Source organism: Pongo pygmaeus, chromosome 20 (assembly GCF_028885625.2).
Source record: "Pongo pygmaeus isolate AG05252 chromosome 20, NHGRI_mPonPyg2-v2.0_pri, whole genome shotgun sequence".
In the NCBI taxonomy this organism is placed as follows: domain Eukaryota; kingdom Metazoa; phylum Chordata; class Mammalia; order Primates; family Hominidae; genus Pongo; species Pongo pygmaeus.
This window is the reverse complement of record NC_072393.2, coordinates 54,708,099-54,724,036: the sequence shown is the minus strand read 5'-3', so window position 1 is coordinate 54,724,036 and position 15,938 is coordinate 54,708,099. Positions and strand designations below refer to the sequence as shown.

The window sequence follows — 15,938 nt, the reverse complement described above, 5'->3', positions numbered from 1 at the left end:
CTTCCTGGACCCCTGCCCCAGCCGGCTGCTCCACAGCCTCCCTGCCTCCAGTCTCCATCCCTCTCCAGCTCATCCCCCACACCCTAGCTGACCCTGCTCCTCACGGGCTCCCAACTCTTCCGTTGCTTCCGAGTGCCCTGGGACAGAGTCCCAGACCCAGACCCGGCTTTCAAGCACAGATGTGGGGCAGGTGCCGTGGCTCATGCCTGTAATCCCAGCACTTTGGGAGGCTGAGACGGGTGTCGGGAATTCGACACCAGTCTGGCCAACTTGGTGAAACCCTGTCTCTACTAACAATACAAAAATTAGCTGGGCGTGGTGGCGGACACCTGTAATCCCAGGTGCTTGGGAGGCTGAGGCAGGAGAATCATTTGAACTGGGAGGTGGAGGTTGCAGTGAGCCGAGATCTCACCACTATACTACAGCCTGGGTGGCAGAGTGAGACTCCATCTCAAAAAAAAAAAAAACACAGATGTGGTCTGGTCTCAGCTTTTCCAATACCTTTCCCACCCTCTCCTTCTGACTCACCATTCCCTACACATTCCTCCCTCTAGGCCTTGGCATGGGGCTTCCAGAAGGGCCCATTGCCACGGCTGCAGCTCAAATATCACCTTCCTTACTGAGTGTCTACTATGTACCAAGCTCTGATCCAAGCCCCCTATACATTTGTGCCGATCCCACCATCAGCTTTGCAAGGGAGGTGTCATTATCTCAACTGGTAAACAGAGGCCCAGAGAGGGAGAGACACTTGTCCAAGGCCACACAGCCAGAGAAGAGCTCAGGTCCCTGGAGCCCTTAGTCCTCCCCTGTGCCCCTCTGCTTTTTTTTTTTTTTTAGACGGAGTTTTGCTCTTTTTGTCCAGGCTGGAGTGCAATGGCGTGATCTCGCCTCACCGCAACCTCTGCCTCGCGGGTTCAAGCGATTCTCCTGCCTCAGCCTCCCGAGTAGCTGGGATTACAGGCATGTGCCACCACGCCTGGCTAATTTTGTATTTTTAGTAAAGACAGGGTTTCTCCATGTTGGTCAGGGTAGTCTCGAACTCCCACCCTCAGGTGATCTGCTCACTTTGGCTTCCCAAAGTGCTGGGATTACAGTGAGACTGAGCCTCACTCTGTCACGCAGGCTGGAGTGCAGTGGTGCTATCTCGGCTCACTGCAACCTCCACCTCCTGGGTTCCAGTGATTCTCCTGCCTCAGCCTCCAAAGTAGCTGGGATTATAGGCATGCGCCACCATGCCTGGCTAATTTTTTTATTTTTAATAGAGACAGGATTTCACCACATTGGCCAGGCTGATCTCGAACTCCTGACCTCAAGTGATCTGCCTGCCTCGGCCTCCCAAAGTGCTGGGATTACAGGCGTGAGTCACCATGCCCAGCCATCGCTACCTTCTGATATGCAGCGCCCAGCATGGTCAGCCCTCTGGTCAGCTCCGCCAACCCCATGGCTCCGATTTTCCAGGTCATTCCTGGTTTCATAACCTTCCATCTCTTTATCTTCATAAACCACTGACGTGTCCCAGAAATTCTTACATGTGGGCAGCGCCTCACACCCAGGGGCAGCCCAGAAGCTGTTAGGCTCTGTGGCCCAGTTCTGGGTTTGGAGAAGAAAGCTTGCTGGAAAAGAGGAGGAGGAGTAGTACCAACACCTTCTCTGGAGCTTTCCATTAAAAGAAAGTTACCAGGGTGGGAACAAATAAACATGGAGTCTACAGGCAAGAGCCATGTGCCTTGGGCAAATTATCAACCCTCTCTTAAGTTACAAACCTCCAGTTTCCTCGTCGATAAAATAGGGATAATAACAACATTTGGGAAAACCATATAAAATTACCTTGTTTTTGTTTTTCTGGAGACAGAGTCTTGCTCTATAACCCAGCTGGAGTGCAATGGTGCGATCTTGGCTCACCGCAACCACCAGCTCCTAGGTTCAAGCGATTCTCCTGCCTCAGCCTCCCGAGTAGCTGGGACTACAGGCTCCTGCCACCATGGCTGGCTAATTTTTTTGTATTTTTAGTAGAGACAGGGTTTCACCGTGTTGGCACGGCTGGTCTGGAACTCCTGAGCTCAGGTGATCTGCCCACCTCCACCTTCCGAAGTGCTGGGATTACAGGCGTAAGCCACTGTGCCCAGCCAACATTACCATCCTAAAATAAAAACTAGTTGGCAGGGCTGACCAGTTATATAAATATATAACTGGTCCAAATATAAAAACTTTGGGAGGCCGAGGTGGGTGGATCACCTGAGGTCAGGAGTTCAAGACCAGGCTGACCAACATGGAGAAACCCCGTCTCTACTAAAAATACAAAATTAGCCGGGCATGGTGGCGCATGCCTGTAATCCCAGCTGCTTGGGAGGCTGAGGCAGGAGAATTGCTTGAACCCGGGAGGTGGAGGTTGCGGTGAGCCGAGATCATGCCATTGCACTCCGTCCTGGGCAACAAGAGCGAAACTTTGTCTCAAAATAAATAAATTAATTAAATAAAAATAAATAAAAACTGGTTGAATACAGGCATTTCATGTGGTTCAATCTTTTTTCTTTCTATTTTTTGGAACAAGGTCTTGCTCTGTCGCCCAGGCTGGAGTGCAGTGGTACGATCTCAGCCCACTGCAACCTCCGCCTCCCAGGTTCAAGCCATTCTCCTGCCTTAGCCTCCTGAGCAGCTGGGACTACAGGCATGTGTCACTGTGCCCGGCTAATTTTTGTATTTTTAGTAGAGATGGGGTTTCACCATGTTGGCCAGGCTGGTCTCCAACTCCTGACCTAAAGTGATCCACCTGCCTTGGGTTCCCAAAGTGCTGGGATTACAGGTGTGAACCACTACGCCTGGCCTTCTCTCTCTCTTTTGAGACAGGGTTTTGCTCTGTTGCCCAGGCCGGAGTACAGTGGCACCATCATAGCTCATTGTGGCCTTGACCTCTTGGGCTCAAGGGGTCCTTCCGCCTCAGCTTCCCAAAGCATTAGGATTACAGGTGTGAGCCACTGCCACTGTGTCCAGCCAACCCTCCTGTGTTAAATCTTGCCCCTGCCCATTCCTTATCTTCCTTCCCACTCGCCTTTGCTCCTTAGCTCCTCTGCCCTGCCAGCCCACTGTGTGGTTTAGGGATTTTGTCTGTGGTCTTGCTCACAGGCTCAGGGCCTCTGTTCTGTTCCTGCAGTATCCCCAGGGGCTGGCGCATTGCATGGGGAAGCGGAGGGGTCCTGAGACCCTCGGGAAGAGGAGAGTGTGGGGTGTGAGCAGAGGGTATGGGGGGAACGCTGCACCTGGCGGAAGTGGGGACTTACCTGCTGCAGCTCCTCATAGGTGATAAATAGGAAGTTGTCTTTGCCCTGCATCCGAAGCCAGCCCTTAATGTGGTCGAACCAGGAGCCAAACTGCACTGTGGGCAGAGGGACAAGTCGGGTGAGGGCTTAGTGGCAGGGTCCCCCCAGCCCCACTGGGGCTCATGGGTCTAACTAGCTGTGTCCCACAAACCCCCAGGTCCAGCCCCCAGAGCTGGACGCCCTCCCCCAGAGCCCCCACATTTTCACCAAGTTCTGGGGCTTTTCCAACCTGCTTCTCTCCTGGTTGCCCGTCTTGGGGGGCCCTTGTCTATTTGTCCATCCAGACCCCTCCACACACCATGATTTCCCTCCAAAGCCAGGGTCTCTGACAGCAGCAGAGAAAGGAACACGTGGCCAAAGGGCGCTGCCTTTCTTAGTACCAGGGGCCCGTGTCCTCCTGTTTCCTTGTCTCTCCCTGTCTGTCTCTGACTCCATCTCTCTTTCTGCATTTATTTCCTTATCTCTTTTTATTTTTTATTTTTTTTGAGACGGAGTCTCGCTCTGTTGCCCAGGCTGGAGTGCACGATCTTGGCTCACTGCAAGCTCCGCATCCCAAGTTCAAGCCATTCTCCTGCCTTAGCCTCCCGAGTAGCTGGGACTACAGGCGCCCGCCACCACACCCGGCTAATTTTTTGTATTTTTAGTAGAGATGGGGTTTCACTGTGTTAGCCAGGATGGTCTCGATCTCCTGACCTTGTGATCCGCCCGCCTCGGCCTCCCGAAGTGCTAGGAATAAAGGCGTGAGCCACCGCACCTGGCCTATTTTTTAATTTTATTTATTTATTTATTTAATTTTTTTGAGACAGGGTCTCACTCTGTTGCCCAAGCTGAAGTGCAACAGCGCAATCTCTGCTCACTGCCACCTCCCCCGTGGGCTCAAGTGATCCTCCCAATTCAGCCTCCTGAGTAGCTGGGATTACAGGCGTGTGCCACGACACTTGGCTAATTTTTGTATTTTTAGTAGACATGTGATTTCACTATGTTGGCCAGGCTGGTCTTGAACTCCTGACCGCAAGTGATCTGCCTGCCTCGGTCTCCCAAAGTGCTGGGATTACAGGCGTGAGCCACCGTGCCGGGCCCCTGTCTCTTTTTCGTTGCCCTCTCTCTCAGTCTTTCTGTATCTGTGTGTCTCCCTGTCTCTGTCTCCTCTGTCCCTTGCCTGTCCTGCATCTCTCAGTCTCTCGGCCTCTCTCCCTCTATCTCTTCTTCTCCCAGCCACCTGCTCTCTGTCTCCATTGCCCCTTTTGCTGCCCTGTGTCTCTGTCTCTCTCCCTTTCTTACCCCTCCTCTGTCCCTCTGCCCATCAGCATCCTGTGGGGCTCCTCCCCACCCCTCCTGCCTCGCTTTGCCCTGTCCTCACCTTCGCCTTTGAGGAAGTCCCTCAGGAACTGGTCGGGTGTGCCCGGGTCCTTTAACTGCCCGGCAATCTTGGAGTAATGATAGAGGGAGACCACAACGTCCCGGGGGTTACGGCCCATGTAGATCACCTGTGTGCGGATGATGAGTGGGGAGAAGGCATCAGACACAGGCAGGACCCCAGCCCCTGAGGCCTCCTGCCCTGGAGACCCCTCTCTTCTGACCCTGAAGCAGGAAGGACTCAGGGCAGACTTTTTTTTTTTTTTTTTTTTTTTTTTGAGATGGAGTCTGACTCTGTTTTGCCCAGGGTGGAGTACAGTGGCGCCATCTCAGCTCATTGCAACCTCTGCCTCCTGGGTTCAGGCAATTCTCCTGCCTCAGCCTCATGAGTAGCTGGGATTACAGGAGTGTGCCACCACATTCGGATAATTTTTGTTTTTGTTTTTTTTTTTTTTTTTTTAGTAGAGATGGGGTTTTGCTATGTTGGTTACAGGGTGAGGAACCCCTTGAGGACAGGAGAGGTCTTACTCGTTCCTAGAGCCTTAGCCCGGAGCCCCACACACAGGAGGCTCTGGAAATTGCTTGAGGGAATGACAAAGGCATAAAGGGAGGGAGGCTGAGAAAGAACACTTGGCCAGCTGCAGTGGCTCATATCTGTAATCCCAGCACTTTGGGAGGCTGAGACAGGAGGATCACTTGAACCCAGGAGTTCAAGACCAGCCTGGACTACATAATGAGACCCCCATTCTACAAAGAGTACAAAAATTAGCTGAGTGTGGTGGTGCGTGCCCGTGGTCCCAGCTACTCGGGAGGCTAAGGCAGGAGGATCACTTGCGCCGGGGAGGTTGAGGCTGCAGTGAGCTGTGATCACGCCACTGCACTCCGGCCTACGTGACAGAACGAGACCCTGCCTCAAAAACAAACGAACCAAAAAAAAAAAAAAAAAACACCACCAGATCCACCAAAAACTAAATGAAAACAGACTTTAGAGAAACGTGGCTGCTGGTGTGAGGTCTTGTAATAACGCTGGTGCTTTCCAGGGCTCCCTCCTGATTCCTGTGCTGTAGAGGATTCCTTTCTGCCCAGAGAAAGGCCTGGCCCTTGCCCCTAGGTCCTGAGAGGTACTTCCTAATCCCTTGGATTTTTTTGTTTCGTTTTGTTTTTTTAGACGAAGTCTCGTTGTGTCTCCCAGGCTGGAGTGCAGTGGCACGATCTCAGCTCACTGCAACCTCTGCCTCCTAGGTTCAAGCAATTATCCTGCCTCAGCCTCCCGAGTAGCTGGGACTACAGGTGGGTGCCACCATGCCTGGCTAATTTTTGTATTTTTAGTAGAGACAGGTTTTCGCCATGTTGGCCAGGCTGGTCTCAAACTCCTGACCTCAAGTGATCTGTCCGCTTCGGCCTCCCAAAGTGCTGGGATTACAGGCATGAGCCACTGTGCCCAGCCTAGTCTTATTTTTTAGAAACAAGGTCTTGTCGGCCAGGTGCTGTGGCTCACACCTGTAATCCCAACACTTTGGGAGGCTGAGGTGGGTGGATCACCTGAGGTCAGGTGTTCGAGACCAGCCTGGCCAACATGGTGAAACCCCGTCTCTACTAAAAATACAAAAAATTAGCTGGGCATGGTGGTGGGTGCCTGTAATCCCAGCTATTTGGGAGGCTGAGGCAGGAGAATCGCTTGAACCCTGGAGGCAGAGGTTGCAGTGAGCCGAGATTGTGCCATTGCACTCCAGCCTGGGCAAGAAGAGGGAAACTCTGTCTCAAAAAAAAAAAAAAGAAAAAGAAACAAGGTCTTGTTCTGTACTTGAGGCTGGAGTGCCTGTGGCACAATCATGGCTCACTGCAGCCTCAAACTCCCAGGCTCAAGTGATCCTCCTACCTCAGGCCCCCAAGTAGCTGGGACTACAGGTGCATGCCACTACACGTGACTAATTTTTAAACTTTTTTGTAGAGATGGGTGTTACTAAGTTGCCCAGCTGGTCTTGAACTCCTGGGCTCAAGCAACTGCCCACCTTGGCCTCTGAAAGTGCTGGGATTTCAGGCGTGAGCCACTGCGCCCGGCCCCCTTGCCTGATTTTCATGTTTGCTTTCATTGTAATTGACTATAACCCGGGAGTCCAGCAGCTTTGCTGAACACTATGAGTTTTGCTAAGTCGTTGAGCCCGAGGGTGGTCTTGGGGACTTCCAGATTGCAGTCCCCCTCACTGCTGTGTCCACGCTCAATTCCTTGGCGATATCACCCAGTCCTGGAACTTCGATTAATTATAGGATATATGTGCCAAGGAATTGCAAATGGACGTGTCAGCCCGTCTCTCCCCTCAGATCCCGATGGGTGCATTTCTGTGCCCACCGGCAGCCTCTGCTGGACGTGGGATGGGCCGCAGCAGAGCCCGTGTCTTTCTCCCCCACCTGCTCCCCTCCCTCCTCCCCTTCCCAGTTGCCCGATCCTGACAGTTGCTTCCGCCGAAACCTTGGAGTCACCCTTGACTCATCCCTTTCTCTCACACCCACATCCAGTCTGTCAGCAAATCCTCCCGGTCTCACCTTCAAAATACCTCCGTGACCACTACCCTGGTCCAGCCACCGTCCCCTCCCCTGGACCCCCGCCAGCGCCGCCTCTCGGGCTTCCCGGCTTCTGCTCTCTCGACAGTCGGTCCCCATCTGGCCGCCAGAGGGCGCCGGTGAAGCCTAAGCCCGCTCGGGCTCCTCTGCTGCGATCCCTGCCGCGCTGCCGCGTCACTCGGTCAGAGCTCAAGTCCTCGCTGGGCCCACGCGGCCCTGCACATTTTGGCCCCTGTTGCCTCCCCACCCGGACCTCATCTCCACTCCTTTCCCCACTTGCTCACTTGGCTCCGGCCACACTGACCTCCTTCTTGCACCTCAAATACACCCACCTCAGGGCCTTTGCACCTGCTTTTCCCTCTTGCCTGAAATGCTCTTCCTCTAGAAAGCTCCCACTATCACCTCCCGGGTTTTTACTCACTGGGGGACCCCTTGACCTCCTCATTTATAATTGCAGCCCCACGCCCACCCCTAACTCTATCTCCAGCCCTCTCCCTCCAATGTAAATTTATCCCATCAGACATTTTATATATTATATATAATATTATATTATATTGTATTATGTTATTATATATTAAATATATAAATATTAAATATAATTAAAGTATATTGTAATACCATTAAATTATTATATGTAATATAATATATACATATATTTTTGAGATGGAGTTTCACTCTTGTTGCCCAGGCTGGAGTGCAATGGCACGATCTCGGCTCACCGCAACCTCCACCTCCCGGGTTCAAGCGATTCTCCTGCCTCAGCCTCCTGAGTAGCTAGGATTGCAGGCATGCGCCACCATGCCCGGTTAATTTTGTATTTTTAGTAGAGACAGGGTTTCTCCATGTTGGTCAGGATGGTCTCAAACTCCTGACCTCAGGTGATCTGCCCACCTCGGCCTCCCAAAGTGCTGGGATTACAAACGTGCGCCTGGCTGTACTTTTTTTTTTTTTTTTTTGAGATGAAGTCTCAGTCTGTCTCCCAGGCTGGAGTGCAGTGGTGCCATCTCAGCTCACTGCAACCTCCACCTGCTGGGTTCTAGCAGTTTTCCTGCCTTACCTTCCTGAGTAGCTTGGATAACAGGCACCCACCACCAGATCCGACTAATTTTTGTATTTTTAGTAGAGACCGGGTTTCACCATGTTGGCCAGGCTGGTATTGAACTCCTGGCCTCAAACGATCTGCCTGCCTCTGCCTCCCAAAGTGCTGGGATTATAGGCGTAAACCACTGCGCCGGCACCGGCTTTTTTTTTTTTTTTTTTTTTTTTGAGACTGAGTCTTGCTCTGTTGCCTAGGCTGGAGTGCAGTAACTTGATCTCAGCTCAGTGCAGCCTTGACCTCCTGGGCTCAAGTGATCCTCCCACCTCAGCATTCCAAGTAGCTGGGACTACAAGGGTGTGCCACCACGCCTGACTGATTTTTTAAATTTCTTGTAGTGACGTGGTCTCACTATGTTGCCCAAGCTGGTCTCAAACTCCTGGCCCAAAGTGATCCTCCCACCTCAGCCTCCCAAAGTGCTGGGACTACAGGTGTGAGCCATCACTCCCTGCCAAAGGGCAGGCAGGCATTTCTGTGTGTATATTGACCACTGTGTTAGATCAGAGTCAGGCACATAGTAGGTGCTTAACAAATAGGTGCTGAATGAATCAATGAGTTATGTTCCGTCTCCCCATTACCCCACACACCCATGCAGCCCCTCCCAACTGACACACACCCCTCCTCCCAACCTTGGCCTTAGAGCTGAAGAAGGCCTTGGTGAAGATCTGGATGGGAAGATGGGAGCTCATGAGGCGGGGGCTGTACTGGTCCGGGAGGCTGAAGGCACCCACGATGGTCTCACACCAAGGTGCCCGCTCCCAGATGGGCACAGAGCGGATCCAGGATGGATCCCCTTCCTTCAGGATTAAGCAGATGATCTCGATCATCCAGGTCGTGCCTGTTGGGAGAAATCGAGCAGATTAATTGGGTGCGGGAGGGCTGAAGAGGGAGGATATCATCAGAATAATCACAACAGCATTCATTGAGCAATTTGCCACCCTTTTTTTTTTTTTTTTTAAGACAGAATCTTACTCTGTCTCCCAGGCTGGAGTGCAATGGCACGATCTCGGCTCACTGCAACCTCCGCTTCCCAGGCTCAAGTGATTCTCCTGCCTCAGCCTCCCGAGTAGCTAGCATTACAAGCGCCCACCACCACGCCCAGCTAATTTTGTATTTTTAGTAGAGACGAGGGCTCCCCATGTTGGCCAGGCTGGTCTCGAACTCCTGACCTCAGGTGATCTGCCCACCATGGCCTCCCAAAGTGCTGAGATTACAGCCGTGAGCCACCATGCCCAGCCTGACAGCATTTATTGAGCAATTTACCACCTATTTTATCACACTGATTCCTTACAGCTGGCGGAGAAAGCAAGGTTGCTTAACCTCATTTTTGGAGCCAGAAACTGAGCCTCACAGAAACCATGTCGCTCGTCCAAGGGGACAAAGCTAGGAAAGTGGTGCAGGGCAGAGACTGGCGAGCTGTCCACCCAACCCCATTTCATTTTTCTGCTGGGAATATGGCGTGATGACCTTTTCTCTTCTCCCCTGCTGCTATGTGTGGGGCCAAGAGACTGGGTCTGGCCAAGGAAGTGTAGGTGGCGGCGATGTGATGTGCAGCTATTTCCAGGCCTGGCCCATAAATGCACGCCACGTGACTCTCCACTCCCTCTCTGCTCCTGGATACAGAGACTCCAGGGGAGAATCTGGGACTCCCGGGGATGGCAGAGCTGTAAGATGGAAGGAACCAAATGTCTGGGAAGGCATGGATTTCCCCCCCCGACTTCCTTCCACCCTTCCTGCACCAACTACAGTTTATAGGAACAAGAAACAAACTTGGCTTCAGTCGCTGAAATTCTGAGGCTGATCTATTAGTACAGCCAGAATTGCTTTACTTATTTATTTTGGGACAGAATCTTGCTCTGTCGCTCAGGCTGGAGGGCAGTGGTGTGATCACAGCTCACTGTAGCCTTGAAATCCCAGGCTTAGGAGATCCTCCCACCTCAGCCTCCCAAGTAGCTAAGACCACAGGTGCACACAACCACACCTGGCTAATTTCTTATTTTTATTTTTAGTAGACATACGGTCCCGCTATGTTGCCCAGGCTGGTCTTGAACTCCTGGGCTCAAGCAATCCTGCCTCAGCCTCCCAAGGTGCTGGGATCACAGGCATCATGCCCAGCAGGCACTCCTTTAATACATGGAGAAAGCTGGAATTGAACCCAGGTGTCTGGACATAAAAATCTCTGGTCTTTTCACTTTTCACTGCCCACTTTTGAGGGTCACCTCTTTTTTTTTTATATAGTTTAAGTTTTAGGGTACATGTGCACAACATGCAGGTTTATTACATATGTATACATGTGCCATGTTGGTGTGCTGCACCCATTAACTCGTCATTTAACATTAGGTATATCTCCTAATGCTATCCCTCCCCCTTCCCCCAACTTTTTTTTTTTTTTTTTTTTTGAAACGGAGTTTCGCTCTTGTTGCCCAAGCTGGAGTGCAATGGCGTGATCTTGGCTCACTGCAACCTCCGCCTCCCGGTTTCAAGTGATTCTCCTGCCTCAGCCTCCCTAGTAGCTGGGGTTACAGGCATGCACCACCACGCCTGGCTAATTTTTGGTATTTTTAATAGAGACGGGATTTCACCATGTTAGCCAGGCTGGTCTCGAACTCTTGACCTCCAGTGATCCACCTGCCTTGGCCTCCCAAAGTGCTGGGATTACAGGAGTGAGCCACTGCGCCTGGCTGAGGTTCTTTATTTCTGTGGGGAGCCACAGCATGTTACCTAGTGGAAAGGGACCTCATCAAGGACCCAATTCACAGTTTTGAATTTCAGGAGACCACAGGCTGTTCAGAAGAGAAACAATTACGTTCAAAATTACTTTCTGTTAGTATTCATTGCATTTAATTCTTTTTGAGACAGGATTCTGCTCTGTGACCTGGGCTGCAGTACACTGTTACAATCACAGCTTACTTCAGCTTCAGCCTCCAACTCCCAGGCTCAAGTGGTCCTCCCACCTCAGCCTCTGGAGTAGCTAGACCACATGCCCCCAGCCTTTTTTTTTTTTTTTGAGACGGAGTCTCACTGTGTTGCCCAGGCTGGAGTGCAGTGGCTCTGTCTCGGCTCACTGAAACCTCTGCCTCCTGGATTCAAGCAATTCTCCTGCCTCAGCCTTCCAAGTAGCTGGGACTAGAAGTGTGCCACCACGCCTGGCTAGTTTTTGTATTTTTAGTAGAGATGGGGTTTTGCCATGTTGGCCAGGTTGGTCTCAAACTCCTGACCTCAGGTGATCCACCTGCCTTGGCCTCCCAAAGTGCTGGGATTATAGGCGTGAGCCACCACGCCCGGCCTGCGCCCACCTAATTTTTAAAATTTTTGTAGAGATGGGGTCTCACTGTGTTGCCCAGGCTGGTCTGGAGCTCCTGGCCTCTAGCGATCCTCCTGCCTTGGCCTCCCAAAGTGCTGGGATTACAGGCGTAAGCCACCACATCCAATCCATTCACTGGATTTCATTCTAACAACCACCTTGTACCGGTTATCAGTTTTACAGGCTGGTGGCTCCAACATCATGCCTCTCTCCCATTTTGTGATATTGGAGCTGGACCCTGTAAACATTTCTCCTCTGCCAGCTAGCTCAGTGTTAAACCTTGTCAGCAGAGGGCGCTGGAGGAACACCGAATGAGGATGGGGCTCTTCCTGATTCTCAGGGGCTCCTCTCAGCAGGATCTTGTGATGGACAGGGGCCAGCCCTGCAGTAGACACCCAGTGACGTTTACCCCTCCCCCTGGCAAATTTCAGTGGCCTGTTGCACCTCAGTGAACTTCTCAGTCACCCAGTGGGTCATGACCATACCCTCTGCAGAGAAACTCTAATCTTGTGTAGGGAGCCAGTTGGGCAGGCAAGTCGTCCTTCCCAATTTCTTTCTTCCTTGGGAGTTTGGCTTCAGCCCTAGAGGAAGTGGCTGCACCCTATTTTAGCTATTCCTATGTGTGGGGTTTTTTGTTTGTTTGTTTGAGACAGAGTCTTGCTGTGTTTCCAGGCTGGAGTGCAATGGTGCGATCTCAGCTCACTGCAACCTCCACCTCCCAGGTTCAAGTGATTCTCCTGCCTCAGCTTCCCGAGTAGCTGTGACTACAGGTGCACGCCAGCACATCCAGCTAATTTTTGTATTTTTAGTAGAGACGGGGTTTCACCATGTTGGTCAGGATGATCTCAATCTCTTCACCTCGTGATCTGCCTGCCTTAGCCTCCCAAAGTGCTGGGATTACAGGCGTGAGCCACTGTGCCTGGCCTTTTGTTTGTTTGTTTGAGACAGTCTGGCTCTGTCGCCTAGGCTGGAGTGCAGTGGCGCAATCTCCGCTCACTGCAACCTCCGCCTCCTGGGTTCCAGCGATTCTAATGCCTCAGCTTCCTGAGCAGCTGGGACTACAGGCGTGCACCACCAGGCCTGGCTAATTTTTGTATTTTTAGTAGAGATGGGGTTTGGCCATGTTGGCCAGGCCAGTCTTGAACTCCTGACCTCAGGCGATCCACCTGCCTTGGCCTCCCAGAGTGCTGGGATTACGGGCATGAGCCACTGCACCCGGCCGAATTTCCTTCCTTTTTACAGCTGAATAATATTCCATTGTATGAATATAGCATAATTTGTTTATCCATTCATTCATCAACGGCAGATATTTGGATAGTTTCAGCTTTTGGTCATTGCAAATAATGTGGCTATGAACATTGGTGTACAAATATCTGTTAGAGTCCCCCCACCTAGTATTTAGTTCTTTTGGGCATATTCCTGGAAGTGGAACTGCTGAGTTAATATGGTAATTCTATCTTTAATTTTTTGGGGAACTGCCAAACTGTTTTCCATAGCAGCTGTACCATTCTACATGCTCACCAACAGTGCACAAGGGCCCCATTTTCTCAACATCCTTGCCACAGTTGGTATTTTCTTCTATCCTGTTTTTTTCTTTTATTTTTTATTTTTGAGACAGAGTTTTGCTCTTGTTGCCCAGGCTGGAGTGCAATGGTGTGATCTCGGCTCACTGCAACCTCCACCTCCAAGGTTTAAGCGATTCTCCTGCCTCAGCCTCCCGAGTAGCTGGGATTACAGGCAGGCGCCACCAGGCCCAGCTAACTTTGTATTTTTAGTAGAGATGGGGTTTCTCCATGTTAGTCAGGCTGGTCTCAAACTCCTGACCTCAGGTGACCCGCCTGCCTCGGCCTCCCAAAGTGCTGGGATTACAGGCATGAGCCACTGCGCCTGGCCTATTCTGTTTTTTCTTACAAAAAAATTTTTTTAATAGAGATGGGGTCTTGCTATGTTGCCCAGGCTGGTCTTGAAATCCTGGGCTCAAGCAATCCTCCCACTTCGGCCTCCCAAAGTGTTGGGATTATAGGTATGAGCCACTGCACCTGGCCACATGTTATTTTCTAAATAATAGCCATCTAATGTGTGCAAATAATTCTTTCTCTCTCTCTCTCTCTCTCTCTCTCTTTCTCTGAGACATACTCTCGCTCTGTCATCCAGGCTGGAGTTCAGTGGCGCAATCTCGGCTCACTGCAACCTCCACCTCCCGGGTTCAAGTGATTATTGAGCCTCAACCTCCTGAGTAGCTGGGATTCCAGGTGCATGCCACCATGCCCGGCTGTTTTTTGTTGTTGTTGTTGTTTTTTTTTTCCTGAGTCAGGGTCTCACTCTCTTCCCCAGGCTGGAGTGTTATGGCACAATCATGGCTCACTGCAGCCTCAACCTTCTAGGCTCAGGTGATTCTTCCACCTCAGCCTTCCGAGTAGCTGGGACTACAGGCACGCACCACCACGTCTGGCTAATTTTGTTTTTGTTTTTGTTTTGTAGAGATAGGATTTTGCCATGTTGCCCAGGCTGGTCTTGAACTCCTGGGCTTAAGCTATCCACTTGCCTTGGCCTCCCAAAGTGCTGGGATTACAGGCATGAGCCACTGTGCCTGACTGCAAATAATTCTTTTTTCATTTTATTTTGAGACAGGGTCTCGCTCTGTTGCCCAGACTGGAGTGCATTGGTACGATCTTGGTTCACTGCAACCTCTGCCTCCCCAGTTCAAGCAATTCTCATGCCTCAGCCTTCCGAGTAGTTGGGACCACAGGCGTGCGCCACCATGCCCAGCTAATTTTTGTATTTTTAGTAGATATGGGGTCATGTAGGCCAGGCTGGTCTCCTACTCCTGGCCTCAAGTGATCCGCCTGCCTCGACCTCCCAAAGTGCTGGGATTACAGGTGTGAACCACCCCGCCTGGCTCAGAGAACAAGCTTCCACAATTTCTATAGAGGGAAATGTAGCCATTATATATCAAAATTACAAATGTACCGACTCTGACCAAGCAATTCTATGTCCAAATATTTGTCCTAGAGATAAATGTGTTCAATGCTGAGTACTGTATGTACAAGGCATTGTGTATAAAGTTTACCTTGTATACACAGGCAGAAGATTGAACGTGAATATCAGTCACTAGGAAACTGGTTAAGCAAGAATTATTGTATATTCTATGTTATGAAATACTATGGAACTATTAAAAAAAGAAAACAGAAACTTATTTGTTTAAAGTTCCAAGATGGGACAATGTCAAAGTATAAGGAGAAAGAAAAACATAAGCAAAATCAAGTCTGGGCACAGTGGCTCACACCTGTAATCCCCGCACTTTGGGAGGCCGAGGCGGGTGGATCACCTGAGGTCAGGAGTTCGAAACCAGCCTGGCCCACATTGCAAAACCCCATCTCTACTAAAAATACAAAAATTAGCCAGGCGTGGTGGCGCGCACCTGTAATCCCAGCTACTCGGGAGGTTGAGGCAGGAGAATCGCTTGAACCCAGGAGGCGGAGGTTGCAGTGAGCCAAGATGGCACCACTACACTCCAGCCTGGGCGACAGAGCAAGACTTCATCTCAAATAATAATAATAATAATAATAATAAAACATACTCTGAGAAGACGCTGATAAGAAAATGAAAAGACAAGCCATAGATTGGGAGAAAATATTTGCAAAACAAGTGTCTGATCAAGAATCTGTACTCACATCATATAAAGAACTCTCGGCCGGGCACGGTGGCTCACGCCTGTAATCCCAACACTTTGGGAGGCCGAGGTGGGTGGATCACAAGGTCAGGAGATCGAGACCATCCTGGCTAACACGGTGAAATCCCGTCTCTACTAAAAATACAAAAAATTAGCTGGGCGTGGTGGTGGGCGCCTATAGTCCCAGCTACTTGGGAGGCTGAAGGAGGAGAATGGCGTGAACCTGGGAGGCAGCTGAGATTGTACCACTGCACTGCAGCCTAGGCGACAGAGTGAGACTCTGTCTCAAAAAAAAAAAAAAAGAACTCTCAAATCTCAATGATAAGAAAACAATCCAATTCAAAAGAGGAAAAATATTTCAACACTTTACCAAATAATTGTGAGCTTCAAGTCAGTGGCAAGTAATAGAACAAACAAACAAAAAGGAATATATGGCCGGGCGCGGTGGCTCATGCCTGTAATCCCAGCACTTTGGGAGGCCAAGTCGGGCGGATCACCTGAGGTCGGGAGTTCAAGACCAGCCTGACCAACATGGAGAAACCCCTTCTCTACTAAAAAAAAAAAAAAAATGCAAAAACTGGGCGTGGTGGCACATGCCTGTAATCCCAGCTACTAGGGAGGCTGAGGCAG

At 50.7% G+C, this 15,938-nt stretch overlaps 1 protein-coding gene across 2 annotated transcripts in view; it reads right to left on the bottom strand.

Annotated features, from left to right (window-relative positions):
- SULT2B1 (sulfotransferase family 2B member 1) overlaps positions 1 to 15,938 on the bottom strand; it is a 50,358-nt gene that overhangs the window by 3,194 nt on the left and 31,226 nt on the right. For both annotated transcript variants that reach the window (XM_054464396.2, XM_063657289.1), the window contains 3 exons: positions 8,961 to 9,169; positions 4,678 to 4,804; positions 3,279 to 3,373 (listed from right to left, as the gene is read on the bottom strand). In XM_054464396.2, the coding sequence (XP_054320371.1) occupies positions 3,279 to 3,373; positions 4,678 to 4,804; positions 8,961 to 9,169 (431 nt within the window). The remainder of the gene's footprint in view (positions 1 to 3,278; positions 3,374 to 4,677; positions 4,805 to 8,960; positions 9,170 to 15,938) is intronic.